The sequence below is a fragment of the Zonotrichia albicollis genome, chromosome 1 (genome assembly GCF_047830755.1).
Source record: "Zonotrichia albicollis isolate bZonAlb1 chromosome 1, bZonAlb1.hap1, whole genome shotgun sequence".
Lineage (NCBI taxonomy): Eukaryota > Metazoa > Chordata > Aves > Passeriformes > Passerellidae > Zonotrichia > Zonotrichia albicollis.
In genome coordinates, this window is record NC_133819.1 from 67,041,142 (window position 1) to 67,055,222 (window position 14,081).

General features: G+C 43.2%; 1 protein-coding gene and 1 long non-coding RNA gene across 4 annotated transcripts in view; one reads left to right on the forward strand and one right to left on the reverse strand.

Moving 5' to 3' along the window:
- The window catches only part of ADTRP (androgen dependent TFPI regulating protein), a 29,576-nt gene extending 20,369 nt beyond the window's left edge, over positions 1-9,207 (forward strand). The window contains exons 5-6 of one of the 2 annotated variants that reach the window (XM_005481728.4): positions 3,035-3,186; positions 8,942-9,207. In XM_005481728.4, the coding sequence (XP_005481785.1) occupies positions 3,035-3,186; positions 8,942-8,985 (196 nt within the window). In that variant the 3' untranslated portion in view covers positions 8,986-9,207. The remainder of the gene's footprint in view (positions 1-3,034; positions 3,187-8,941) is intronic. The other variant, XM_074543653.1, reaches the window with a different exon arrangement.
- The window catches only part of LOC113458563 (uncharacterized), an 82,227-nt gene extending 68,453 nt beyond the window's left edge, over positions 1-13,774 (reverse strand). For both annotated transcript variants that reach the window (XR_012580907.1, XR_012580906.1), the window contains exons 1-5: positions 12,699-13,774; positions 10,569-11,205; positions 8,000-9,360; positions 5,209-5,309; positions 342-390 (exon numbers count right to left, since the gene is read on the reverse strand). This is a non-coding gene — a long non-coding RNA (uncharacterized LOC113458563). The remainder of the gene's footprint in view (positions 1-341; positions 391-5,208; positions 5,310-7,999; positions 9,361-10,568; positions 11,206-12,698) is intronic.
- Between the last annotated feature and the right edge of the window lie 307 nt (positions 13,775-14,081).

Here is a 14,081-nt window from a genome sequence, read left to right on the forward strand (position 1 = left end):
TCATGCACCCCTGGAGTGGGTTTGCTCATTGCATCCTGGTTGCAGTGCTGGGATATGGAGGCACTGCCACCCCATGTAACTGTGGGCAGCTGCCAACAGCTCAAAGCTCTCAGAGGATGCCTTGTATTGAGACCCAGCTCAGGAAGAAGGCTGTATAACTTCAGGGTATTATACAACTTTCCAGAGCTGAGGAAACATCCTGGCTTTAGGGGGAACAATATAGATCATGTGTATAACAACAAGAGGATACTGGTCAGTGAGGAAGCAACTTGTCTTCATGCAAAAGTTTCTGAGAAGTCACTGGAGCTAAGAAGAAACCCATCCTTCCCATTCCTACTCACCAATTCTCACTCTCATCTAGACACCATCTTCAGCCCAGTGAGTGAAAATCTGAAACAGAAAATAAACTGTTCAGATGAAAGACTGGAGTGACTTGAAGCCCATCAGTGGCTGTGGAAACAGGGGACTTCACCGATACATTACATAAGCAAATTAGGAGCCATTTATTCTAATCCTGCCCAGAGCCTAATAGGATTACGACCATGGCTTCCTAAATTCCTTTTCTATGTTCTGATTCACCCCATTGCTTAATGCCAGCTTTGTTTTACTTGTCTTATGACAACATTTGGGTTTTACTGTCTTTGAGACCAGACTGCCCTTACAGCCATGTGAGCCATGCTTTCCCCTAAAATCCCTATCAGCTGAGCAGTTTCATCCCTCAGGAGACATGGCTCATATCAGGACCTGAATCTACACCAAAGAATGAACACATTGGAGCCCTCCCAGTATCTTCTATGAGCTGGTGCTGCATTTGTTTCCAGGGTCCTGAGAGGAAGGTGGTCCCTTAGAGTGCTTGTCCCCTGTGTGCCAGGGCCCTGATGAGTGGATAAAAGATATTAGGATGTCAATACAGTTTTCAAATCAGCAAGGAACCTCCTGCCTGCTTTCTTTTTGCCTCTACTTCATGGTTCCCTGCAAACCACAGATAAGAGCTTTCAACCAACAGACAAATTTTCTGTCCTGTGCCCTGAAATCTTAACACATGTACATATTTTACTGTTGGTGCTACAACCTGGTGATTTAATAGCCCCATTTGGGCACCATATGTTTCACAAGCAACAGAGTCCTTGCTCCAAGCGTCTCCTTGGACTGTCACTGCCATCGCTGCAGCGCCAATGGGCTGAGAAGTGACTCGTCCCTCCAAGGCAGCAGAGAAACTGAGCAGCCACTTACACCTAGCAGCAGACACCTGCCTCTGAGCAGGGTGTCACTGTGGCTTTGAACAGTCATTTATTTGGGTCTGGAAATACAGGTTGGAGTGCTTCATATGAGACACACCAGCTGGCCAAATTGCATGAAGATAACCTAGTTCCTCATTGTATAAAAGAAAGGTGGTTGTCATTCTCTGTTTTACTGTTGGAGCTACAATATGAAAAGAGGAGTCCTGTGCAGTGAAGAACACATGCTGACATTTGCACTCCACTTAGCACTTGGAATTCAGTGTTTCTGCTCAGCCTCTCAGGGGCCTTTCCTGCAGGCTTTTTTTCTTTTTTTTTTCTTTTTAAATTACTTAGGTGTTTCACAGCTCTGTTTGTTAGATGAAGAAATCTTGAATCATAAAAAGGAATCCCTACATTTAAAGATTTCCATGCTCAGTCCAGACAGCTCTACTATCAATCCCCTCCATTGCTCCACTCTATCCCTCAGGAGAGGATAGTAAATCTTTATTTACAAGCAAGACAAAACCACCTTTTTATGCCCCACTTCTTCCTTTTTTTTTACTAGAGAGAGGAAGAAGCATCCTTTCAGCCTTTTTTTTTCCTCCTTAGCATTCTCCCATTCCTCAGTGTCATGACACAGTTTCAGGATAGTGTGGCAGCCCATTTGTCACTTCTCTTTGAGGCATGATGCTCAGTAGCAGGATGGGTGACACCAGAAAAAATTGCAATTGTGTTGCTATGTTAGCACTAGTAGTGGAAAGTATGGCATAATACTCAGATATGTTTTTTTAAATGAAGAATTAAACTTTTTAGGACCATTTGGACCCAAAAGTTTGTTTTAGGGAAGTACTGTCCTTGTTAAAATGGCACATCCTGATAACAATCAATGAAGACATACCCTATTTCTTAAATTCTTTACATAATCAATACAAATAATTTTATTCACAAAAAGTATTCACAAGAAAGCATTTTTCCTATACTTAAGATATATAAAGATCACTTCTATATTCTTTAGTTCAGGCATTCTCTATTAACCACTCATATGAGCCATAAACAATGAACATATTACCAGCAAACTGACAGCCACTACAAGATATTTTCTGAGAGAATAAAAAAGGCAGAAAGAGAGAGCACAATCAGAAGAAAAGAAACCCTATAAACCGGGCATATTAATCTTCTTTCTTTTCCAAACCATGCTTTGCAAACAGTTCTGGCACAAAAGGGTGAAGCAGCCACATCTGTTTCCCACCTAGCCATTCTTCTTCTTTTCCTTCTCTTACAAAAGAAAAGCTGCTGGAGAATTCCCCTTGCTCTCTCACCTTCTGAAAATTTCTTTCCACTCCTCAAAGCAGTGGTCAACAGCAGAAGGATTGGGACAGGCAGGAACAGCTCTGTGTCCCCACAGACTCTAGGGATCTGGATAGGGGCTGAAAGGCTGTTGTATCTAAAGAGCAAACATATGTGAGAGCTTATCTGAATAAGCTTCACTAGCATAGCCAAGTGCACATCCCTGTTCCTGAGCATTTTGCTGTTTTACTGTGCTTTTACTGCTGTTAATAGCCAATGCCACCAGGGTGACAGAAAAATATTGTGTGCATTTCCACCTGCACTGAAACCCATCTAATTTAGCACTGGCTCAAGTGTGCTTCACAGCAAATAGCCCAAGTGCCGAGGAGATATATTGACAGCTGAGCTAATTTTCTCTGTATCAAGCCTGTTTTGATAACTCAGCCCCTCAGGAGCTGGAAATTTTGAAGTGGTTCTTCTAATTGAATGGTCCTAACCAAAGGTAAATTCTCTCCTTCCTTGCCTAGGGTCCTGTGGATTTATTCTGTAACAGGAGAGTGGGTATATCCTCTCTTTGCTTTGTTTAACCCCCCTGGACTAGCAGCCTTTTTTGCTGGTAGCCTTGCCATCATCGTCGTCTTCTACAACTTCGGAGAGTTCCTCAACCGTATGATATGGGGTCAGTCCAAGTTTTCTTCATTACGTCTATGCATATGAAAAAAATACCCCTGAAATGAACTGCTGTGGTTGCCCAGGCAGACAGGAAGAGGAAGGGGGCATGAGCACACTGGGGAAGGTGCTGGGATCATGGCACTTGGGGGTCAGGTTGTCATTGTTGTGTCCCACCTGCATGCTAACAAATAGAGAACAGACTGGAGCAGACAAAGGTTGGACCAGCTTCCTCTAATTTGGGTCAAGAAGCACCTCTTACCAGCATAATCACTGGGTTTTGAATTTCTGCTCAAAGAAGGGTCCAGAGAAGCGACATGTCTTGGGCTAAAACTCTTACACCTGCATCACATGTTGTTTGTCAGACTAGGGATTAGCAGCGTTTACTGCAAATTTGCAGGAATGCGTTCGTGTATCCAAGGAAAAGCACTGCAGCAGCAGCAGCTCCATGACTAAAACAGCACTTTGGAAACTTTTACAAACTGTTGAGAATTTTTCCCTTCTGCTTTAGTAGTGGTATGGCCAGTAGTGACCTAAAAAAAGTGAAAAGCAGTTTCCTTGGACATAATGGGCAGTTGGAGGGGGGAAAAAGCGTAGTTTAGGAAAGCATATTTAACAAATGGAAGAGAGAACTGAGGAAGAACCTTTGGGGGTTTGGCATGAGATACTATTAGTATTATTGTTGTTATTATTATTATTATTTCTGTCATTATTATCCCTTCTGGTTTCCTCTCCTTTTTCATTCAAGATTGAATTTTTGAGGATGAAAGTGTTTCTGTCAGGAAAACATGTGTATTTTATTTAGGACAAATGTGGGAACATTTGCAATTTCTTAAACTAGCTTTCTGATTGAAGAAAAAAACACTGCAAAAACACCTCTGAAAATAAATAAGACAACCTCCCTCTGTTCTCAGGGAACATTTGATGCATAATCCATTTTGCAAAGTCTCACATGCCTGTCAAGCCAAAGTAGAGTGTCTGTAGCTAGTCTCTCACCATCCGTACTCAGCTACCTAAAAGCAGCAGATTGGCTTTCAAATGTGCTGAATAACCAACTTCACCGCTTGCTACCTTTGCAAACAGGATGCTTGCTCTACATGTCCATGTTTGGAGATTTTGGCCACATTCTATTCTGCAAAAGCATCATATGAGATGAGGATTGCTGGTAAATGAAAACAGATCTGCAGACTTCTGTACTAGCTCTGGTTTAAGAGGCATCACATATAAATAGTAACTACTGCTAATCAAAGACTGCATCATCACCACATGATGGCATAAGTCTTTATATGAGATATCTGATATATTTATGTATCCGATTTTTTTCATCACTGAGTACATATTAGTAATTTTAGGGCTAGGGTATGCCTGCTGCATAAGTTGGAGATAATCAGAATTAAAAATAATTTGATTTCCAACGTGTTAACTGATTGGACAAAATATTGTGCCAAGCAGAGATCAAATTAACTGCAAAAATTAGATGCATATTCAACAGCTGACTAAAAAAACTTGGGCAAGCACTCAACTTTACTGTGCACACAGAGAGGCTGAAAAGCACCCCAGTTGTGGTAGCATGAATGTAACCTCACAGTACATATATAAACAATACACAATATTCTCCATTGATATCTGGTGTGCTCTTGTGATCCCTGGAGGCCTCATCTGTGTGGTGGGTCTGCCTTTCCATGCATAGTTGCTTTTTTTCAAAGGAGCCACAAAATCCTGGCCTTAACAATTACATGGTGTTTTCATCCACGTGCAAAACACTCCCCTTGAGTTACAGTTCCCCATTTTGGTACCAAGTGTTTTTACTGATCCACATCCCAGCTGTGTCCACCCAAGAGAAGAGTAGAACTTCCTTAAGCTGGTATCAATAATGAAGTCCCAATAAGCCTTGAAACATAGCCACAGGGAAGCTATTCCAAATTACAGTGTGCCAGAGTTTTAATATATTCCTGACTGAGACAAATTTTTGGTTCAGCATTGCCAGAGGAAAAAGAGCTGCAAACTGAATGAAGATGCGATTCCAACATACCTTTGTTCCCACAGCAAAAATGGCTCCGTGTACTTTTTTTCATCCTACCCTTTCCTCTCCTTCCCAATCACAATAAGACAGAGGATGCAGTGGAAATGATCCTGCAGAAAACAAAAAAAGAAAACAAGCAACCAATCAAAAAACATTCCCCACACCCCCCAAGCAAAACAATCAGTGGCGGTAGAGGACAGACCTCTTCATCTTTCCATACTCTCCACTTTGCCCACCTTCTCTCTTCCTCAAAAGATAAAATACACGGAAGGGCACTTTTGATCTCTCTTTTGCTTCCTCTTCATTCCCCAAAGGCAGTTTGGGTTACAGGTTAATACAGATATCTATTAGGTTCTTACAGAGACATCTGGAAACACCTTGTCTAGTAACACCTGAAGCCACCAAAAAATTAGACCTGATGCCGGTGGGATCTGACAAGGCAGAGCTCTCTGGCTGGGCTGCTGGCACCAGGATTCTCCTCAGTGGAAAAAAATCTGAGGCTGTTTCTTCTTTTTATTTCTTTCCCACTCAAATGAAGAACAGCTCCCCAGAGGTGTTTATTCAAAGGTGCAAGAAGCATTAACAAACAGCTCCACCAGGGTGGCAAAGCCTGGCTTCCTCCTGGACTTACATCCTGTGGCAGACCATAGGCTGCTAATCAAGCCTGTTCTACAGCAAATCATGCTTCATATGGGCTCTTCCACACTCCCTTATAACTCCAGGCTATTATTATTTTTCCTAAAACCAGCTACATAAATATGTACTCTTTTTCACACTTAAAGGTGTATTTAGTTCCAACTTATTCCAAAGTCTGTAGATGGCAGTTTCCAGCTTCAAGCAAGTACGTGTTAAATCTACGTCCTGTGCTTGACCGAAAAGATGCAGAATCATTTCCAAGAGCTGGAAAATCTAGGCTGTAGAATAATATAACCTTTTTTTTCCTTTTCAGGATGCCAGACCCTAAATTCATTTTATTATTTATAGACAAACTGCTTCATACAGCATTGGAGGTTTTAAAAATGTATTATCTCTCATGCGCCTCTCCTCTCCCTCCCCTTGCACAGTTGGATTGGTGGTAACTAAGGCAACCCAGCTGCACAGCCTGAGAGGCACAGAAAATAGTACCAGTAATGACTTCTTTTTGTTTTAAATCCCAGAGTTTCTAGAGTACAAGACAATGTTGAGCAATAGAGAAACTCCAAAGAGGATAATTTGAAACAATGAGCTGATTCTTTTACTGCCATAAATTTACCTCAGCCAAGAACTTGGCTGCAGGGTCTGAGTACCAAAGATGAACCGTGTGATCGTTTCTCCCCTTCCTGATGGGTGGAAAACATCACACAGGCAACTGATCTCATGTTTCTTCGACCCGTCAAACTAGAATCCTCAAAAATAAAGCAAAGCAGTGCTTGCTTGGGGTTTGCTCTGTTTGGGACAATCAGATCCTTGGGAGAAATTTGGATCAAAGTTCTCCACATCAGACAGAGCAACCTTTCAAATGAGGTCTCTTATCTAGAACTCACATTTGAAGATGGAGCACATTCATTTGTCTTCCATCTAACACATCTGAAAAAAACCCCAAAATAACATTCATCAGCTGCTTCATTTCAATACTCTGAAATGCAGCTGGAGAGGAGCTATAGCTAGCAACAGCTACTTGCTCCAGCAGTGATTGAAAAGCCTCCTGATGCTTTTGCCTCTATTTGCAAGATTTTGTGGGCCCAAGGGCTCTCCCAGAGAAATGCTTATCCCCACATGGTGGAACTGTCCTTTGGGAGAGAAACGGGAGGAAAGAATGCTGATTGCTGGAGTGGGCAGCAGCTGCAAGAGACCCAACCTAGGTGCTTGCTGTCCACTAGAAGGAAAAGCTTTGGCCAGCAGCAGGCTGAGGAACACTGTCAGGGGAAAAACAAAAATTAAAGATATTATATTGCAAGGGGTAAGGCAGCTCAACAGGAATGAGAGCCATTGCTTTCAGGAAAAAGAGAAAACTTATGGTGGAATACCTTTCTCATGCTCAGTGCATAGATGGATGCACTCTTCCAGATCTTCTATGAGCTCTTAAATATCTTGGGAAGACATTGCTGAAACCTATTTACCTAAGGCTGAAATAAAGTTAAACAACATTCTTCTCTCTAGCCTGTTTTTCCTCTTTTTGTTTTTTGGAGTTCTTTTGCATTCAGCGCATTTTCCAGAATCATATAACATGTTTTCACAACTGATTATTTTCCCTGAGCTTTATTTTTGTATTTATGGGCTTTTGAAACCAAGCTCCCTTAATACCCTGTAGCCTTGGGAAATCCAGCCTATGTGACAGCTCACAAATCTGTGCAATACAAAGCAATACTATAATAAGATTGAATTCTTGATGCTGTCATTATTCTGAGCAGCTGTTGGGATTGCAGAAACCCGAATGGCAAATGAAGGGATGCAAAGGGCAACTGTGTGGGACATGAAGCCGTGCCACCATTGTACTGGTACAGGCTTATCAACAGCAGGTTTTGTATGAATGTTAAAATGCTGATGTTATTGCTCCAGACACAGGTTTCACCCTTCGTTATTACAGTATCCAGAAGGGATTTTTAAACTGAGATTCCTTTCCAGGGTATTTGTTGTATCCTGCCAAGAATAAGAGTCTAGAGTCTATCTATTCATTTCAGTGACCAAATGATGTTTATATCCATAATTTTCCTATATTGCAAATGATTAATGGAACTCAGATTTTACAGGATTTAAATCCCAGAGTTTGAAAACTAAATATGAGTATTTATTTTTGACTCATCCTAGTTGTACCACAAACCTGTGGTGGCACATTTATGTCCTTCATATTTGTCACTCCCAAAAGCTGCAGTTTATTCCTCAGGCAGAGATGATTGACTGTGTGAAGGAAACTTGCACTGTTTGTCACAGGTCCTATTTTTGGTGATAAGTTTATCTGGCAATCCACTGGAGGCAGACTGGACCAGAACCTCTCACAAACCAGAGCTTACAAATTCATCAGTGGAGGCCAGACATTAGGAAGTACTGGTTAACATGCTGGTCCTGGCCTGCCAGGCTATTTTCTTTCTTTGTGGTTTGGATTTTTTTCCCCTCACCCATAAATATCAATTTGGTCAGTATATACGAATACAACACAGCAATTAGTGTTTCAGAGCCTCTGAGGTCCATGGACAAGGAAAGATCATTTAAAGGAGAGTTTCCTATGAGTGAATATGAGGGGAAGAAGAGAGGCTGAGACAGTGTGTTAGAAAAGACACCCATGAACAGTTGATTATTGGTTGGCCCACAGCAGCAAAAAAGCTGCTGCTTCAGAAAGCTGTGGGATTTCAGTAGGTCCTGTGCTGTCCTGACCAGCCATGTGAGGATCCTCCAGCTTTTCACATGCTCTTACAACAAGCTAGGTTGGCTGGGTGGCTGACACTTTCTCCCTCTGGCAAAGCACAATTATTCTCAATGGGTGTGGCCCATGGCAGATTTCAAATAATTCCTCAGTCGTTGAGTAATCTGTTACTTGCTGGGGACATCCCAGGCTCATTTGACTTCTGCAGCACTTCAGCATTAGCAGCTGGTCCAAGACATGCACTTGCTGTTCACTCCCACTCCCAGATGGGTAGAGTTCCCCAGGGATGTTGGGAGGCTTGGGCCAGTTTCACATCCTCCCCATCCCTGATGTGTAAAAGGACTTCTCAGTTGTGCCTTCCCCTCAGGTCCCAATAATGTCTTCTCCTCTGTCTCCAAACAGGAGATTCAATAGTAATACTGGACCACAAGTGGAAAGGCAAGTGAATCCTCCTCTTGAAGCCAACAATCCCTCCATGAATTCTGAAGCCATGAAGTAGAGGAAAATAAACGTAGCTGTGATAAATCCTTTCTCCAATGCATTGCAGCTTCTGGTGAAGCCATTATGACATCAGACATATGGAAAACTGGTGGAAAATATGAAATGTTTGCCTCTTTCATGATAACTCTGCAACTGCTATGAATAAGAAAATTGTGTTCATCTGTTTACACAGATTTCTCATCTCTTGCACAACGTGCGTGAGGATGTGTCCATGGTTAAAAGTTGTCAGTGGTAAATGCACTCCCTCATGAGCCTCACACCACTCTGTAAAAGACCTGTGAATGCAAGCCAGCTCTTGTTTGGATTGCCCTTCATCAAGTCTGGAAAAAATTAAGAGGAGAGATAATTTTAACCCAAGCTAGCTAGATAACAAATTGGGCTAACAAGCACTGTAATTAGAAATGTCTGCTCAGAAAGTTCACCAAGAAGCCGAGTACTTCTAACGAGAAACTTTCTGTAATATTAATATGCTTATTTTATGCTCAATATCTCCCCTCCATTTTAACAGGAAATCCAAAGGCAACAATTTCTTCCTTTTTCTTGGTTTCAGTTAATCTCGCAGCAAAAGTAACCTAATTATACTGACTGTATGATTGCTTTGACAGAAAGCATGTTAATTTAAAGCACTGTTTAACATAAAGCTGCCTGCCATATAATTACACTCCATTCACATGTTTACTAATTTTCCTCAATATAGTTGATTTCTGTTATTAGCCTCAACATTTTGTTAACATCCAAAACACTGGAGATCTGCTTTGCAAACTCCAATAAACATGCAAAACCGAGAGTAGCACAAGTGGTGGTCAATGTGAAAAAGAAAAATCTCTTGTATTATTCCTGCATTCAAAGAGGATTTGAAACTAGTTGCAGTACTTAAATGTCTAAATCCATCCTCATTGCCAAAACCCCTCGCTTAGTGCTACTGTGCACGCTGTTCACCAGGGTGTTATTTTCACCTTTCAAATGCCGCTGGAGCTCAGTAAAAACAAAACACATTGTAAGCTGCCTGTGCGCAATAAAAAGATAATGTGTATACATAAGATTGTTCTTCTCATGTGTTAAGCACCTGATAAAAATTCTAATCTGGGAAGTTAACATGCTAGGCCTAGACTATAAACTAAATGAACTCAATGAGATGCGTGCATGCATTCAGTAATTCCCAGCCTATCTAGATAACCCGCTCCAGCTAACTTTGCAAGGGGAATGTAAGCAATTACACATGCCCACACACAAACACACTCCTCCCTCATTTTGTGTTGAAGCTGAAAGATGCTGGTCAGAGGAAATATATTGGAGAGACAGACAGAAGAAAAAACACAGAGGGAATTAGGGAAGAAGAGAAAGTTATGGGAACTGCCTGTACAGGTTTGTTGGGTGTTTTTGTCTCTACCTCCCTTGTTTTTAAAATAATTTGTTTTGTACTGATACTCCAGTACAGTTTAATTGTCAGAAACTCAAAACAAAGCCTGGGCCCCAGCACAGACTGATAGGTCTTTCCACTTCCAACCAGAGAAGCCAAATGACAGACCTCACCCTCAGCTCCTGCTCACACCAGTGATACCTTTGGGATCTGATGTGGCGGCTGAGCTGCTGGACTACAGGGCTTTGAGGAGAATCACAGGGGAGGTTGTTTATTTCTTTGAAAAAGGCTCAGAAGAGGCACTTCTTTCTGCTACATCCTGCATGGAGAGAAGCTGGATTCCAGTCATGCACTTTGAGAAATCAATGAGGAATGCCTGTCCCCAAAATACAGCTGCTGGGATCTTGGATTTGCTTTGTTCCTTTCTCTCATATTCACAAAGTTCTGAAAGGAGGAAAATGTGTCATTGCTCACAAACCAACATTTTCCCCGTGATTTTTCAAAAGGCCTTACGGAGACACCCTGTGTAAGGATCTGGCCTTGACGACATTTACACCAGATTTCTCTTTCCAGTCCATCAGTCTCTCCCATTTCATTTTAAGCGTGCGAAGCCAGTCAGAACTGTTTATTTATAGCCGTAGATGTTCGTGGCTGTATAAATTAGCTGTTATTACCGAAGGAGGTACCGCCCACTCGCCCAGAGCAGCTGCCCAGGAGCCCTTTCATGCCGCTCCACGGAACGCAGCCCCAGCAGGCAGGGAAACGACACTGTCCCAGGCAGACGGAGGGACCATGGCTCAACCCCCTGAGAGAAAAAACAGCAATTAATTTTTTCCACAGTGCAATCTGCAGCATGACAACCACAATTACCTAATACTGTTTAGACCTGCCACTTGCATTTGGCAGAGAGAGAGAGAGAAAATGAAGGATTAAATTCACCAGAAGAAAAAAACCCACCCAGACTAGAACCTACTCCTGGACTTTTGTTTTATAAGATTAAGCGATATTTGTTTAGAAGGGGTGAGGGGGAAGGGACAGTGGGGGGATGGAAATGCAAAACGTTGTTATTTGAGACAGAGCACCATCAGAAAATAAGAACCCATCCCATACACACAAACACAGAGCTGTTTCCAGCAGAAACAGCTGGAAAGCAATATCCACCACCACGAGGAGCTTTCATCTTAACTCACACCTTTGTAACAGTTTACTTCCACAAAAAAGCATAGGCAAGTGTTAATTTATTCCCTCCCCAGTTTCCCACACAAATTTCTTAGTTTGGGTCTCTGCCAGAGCTTCAGGGTCACAATGTGACCTCAACAACATAATTTAAGATTGTTCCAAGCCTTCAGTGGAACTACTGAGGATTTACTTTGATGGATATGGAGCCAGGATCTGGCATGCAGAAAATATGCATTTACATTCTACCAAAGTGTCTAAAATAGTTGCCCAGGGATGCTGAAATTCAATTTGAGACCTTGTATTCACTTGGCAGAGCACATAATTAAATATTTTGTGCCACAAAATTAACCAGACTCTCAGGGGTATGGGTAAGAGACGGCTTAGAATCAACATGAGAGCCAAACTAAGACCTACTTCCCAGGCAAGTTATTCAGTAAATATTGGAAAAAAATCATTGCAGTCATAGATAGGTTCATAACAATTTTTGTTAGTATTTAATCTTGCTGATTATCTGTAGTAACCTCTTACCTCAGAGGAAGAGGCTGTCGGCAGTGTGGATTCATTTAAATAACCCCAGTATCAAGAACTACTCTTGAACTAAAGCTCCTGCTTTACAGCTAAAAACTGTTCTTGAATTGACCATTTGGAAAGAAGCATCAGGTAAAAACCAAATACAATCACAATAGGCCAGACCTCAGAACAAGTGGTTAAAAGCCCTAAAGTGGAATTTTTGCCATTTGAGGTCTCCAGAGACCCTACACTGCAAAGCGTTCAATGTTCCTGAAAAGCAAACCAAATTCCTTTTGTGTTTGATGTCACAGCTCTTCAGATTTCAGACATGGTGAGTCTAAAAACAAGGGTTTGTATTAAACCCCCAGGATATGGCCCAATAATAGTTCTGAACTATAAAATTTCATGGTAATACTTGGTGTTTCAAATGTCACTTTCTATCAAATGCTCTCAAAACATAAACATAAAGCTGCCTGCCTTGTTTATGAAGCTTTCAGCAAAGCTTCAAGTTCCTTTCACATTGAGAGGGCAATTTCCCTCAGTACCTGGAGAACAGCACACATATAAGAGAATAATGCGTTATTTTACACCTAAGACAAGCAGAATTACCTCCTCCAAGGAAGCAGGACAATATCGTTTCACTGTTGGTATGGACTAGGTTCCTTAGGCAGAGGAGAAAGAAACTAATATTTACCGACACAAGACTGCTTCTTGAGATGTTAGTTCAAGATTAGATGCTTTTTGAGATGTTAGTTCAAGTTTTTGGTGTGGAAACCCCCAGTGGGTGTGCAAAAGCATCAGTGCTCAAGGGAGGAAATGAAGACACGTGTATAAAAGGAGCTTCATGGTTAAGCATTTCTTTCCACCAGGCTTTTCTAGCTATGGACAGAGTGAAGCACAATTGTGGAACTGTGCTTCAAACAGGGAAGAACCACACTTTCAACCGTAGAGGTATTAAGGTTGGAAAAGATCTCTCAGATCATTGAGTTCAAACATTAATCCAGCACTGCCAAGTCCACCACTAAACCATGTCCCAAAGTGCCACATCCACGCGTGTTTTCAACACCTCTAGGGACGGCGCTTCCACGACTCCTGTGGGCAGCTAGCTCCAGCGCCTCCAGCGCTCCATGTCCTCGCTGTACCGCGGTGCCCAGACGCGGACACAGCACCGGAGGCGCGGCCTCACCGGTGCCGAGCGCCCGCCGCACTCAGCACAGCAGCGGCAGCGCCAGAACCAGCGCGGCACAGCCCGGCAGCTCCGCTCCGCTGCGGCCGCTCCGTGAGGGGCAATTCCCGGCAGATCCGCTCCGCTGCGGCTGCTCCGTGAGGGGCAATTCCCGGAGGGAAGCGCGGCAGGGCGGGAGCGCGGCTCTCATCCCGAGGCGGCACAGCGCCCCCTGGCGGCGGCGCGGCGCCATCGCCCTCCCGCCCCCTCAGCGCTGAGGGGCCCGGGCGGGAGCCGAGATGCCGGGGCGACTCCCGGGACAGCGCTGCCGGCCCCCAGCGCCGGGAAGGGCTCTTTCCCACCGCGGAAAGCCGCCGTGTCCTCCCCACAGCAGCTCCTTGCATCGCCCATGGGTGGGCGATTTCAGTTTCCAGGGGTGCAGCAGCCTCAGCGTTCTAAGCTGAGTAATTCCCCTAAACGGAATAATTCCATCAGGACACGCCTGATGGATGCTCAGGGATGCAGCAGCGCTCAGCTCTGGAGCACGGGGGCAGTCCTTTGGCACCGGCGTTCTTGCACTCGCACATCTGCGAGCCCAAAGCAGCCCCGGCCCGAAAGCGAATCCCCGCGGTGTCCCAGAGCGGCGCCTCACAGGCAGCCAACACCACCTTATTAAGTCAAAATCACAGGAAGAGGGAGAACAAATAGAATGTCATTTTGATCAACACATGTAACAATTATGCGCGAGAGGAAAAAACCCAAAATTTAATACAGCCCATTGTTTTTGTCCATAGATTCAGTTTTGTGGATGCTTTGCACTTCTTTCA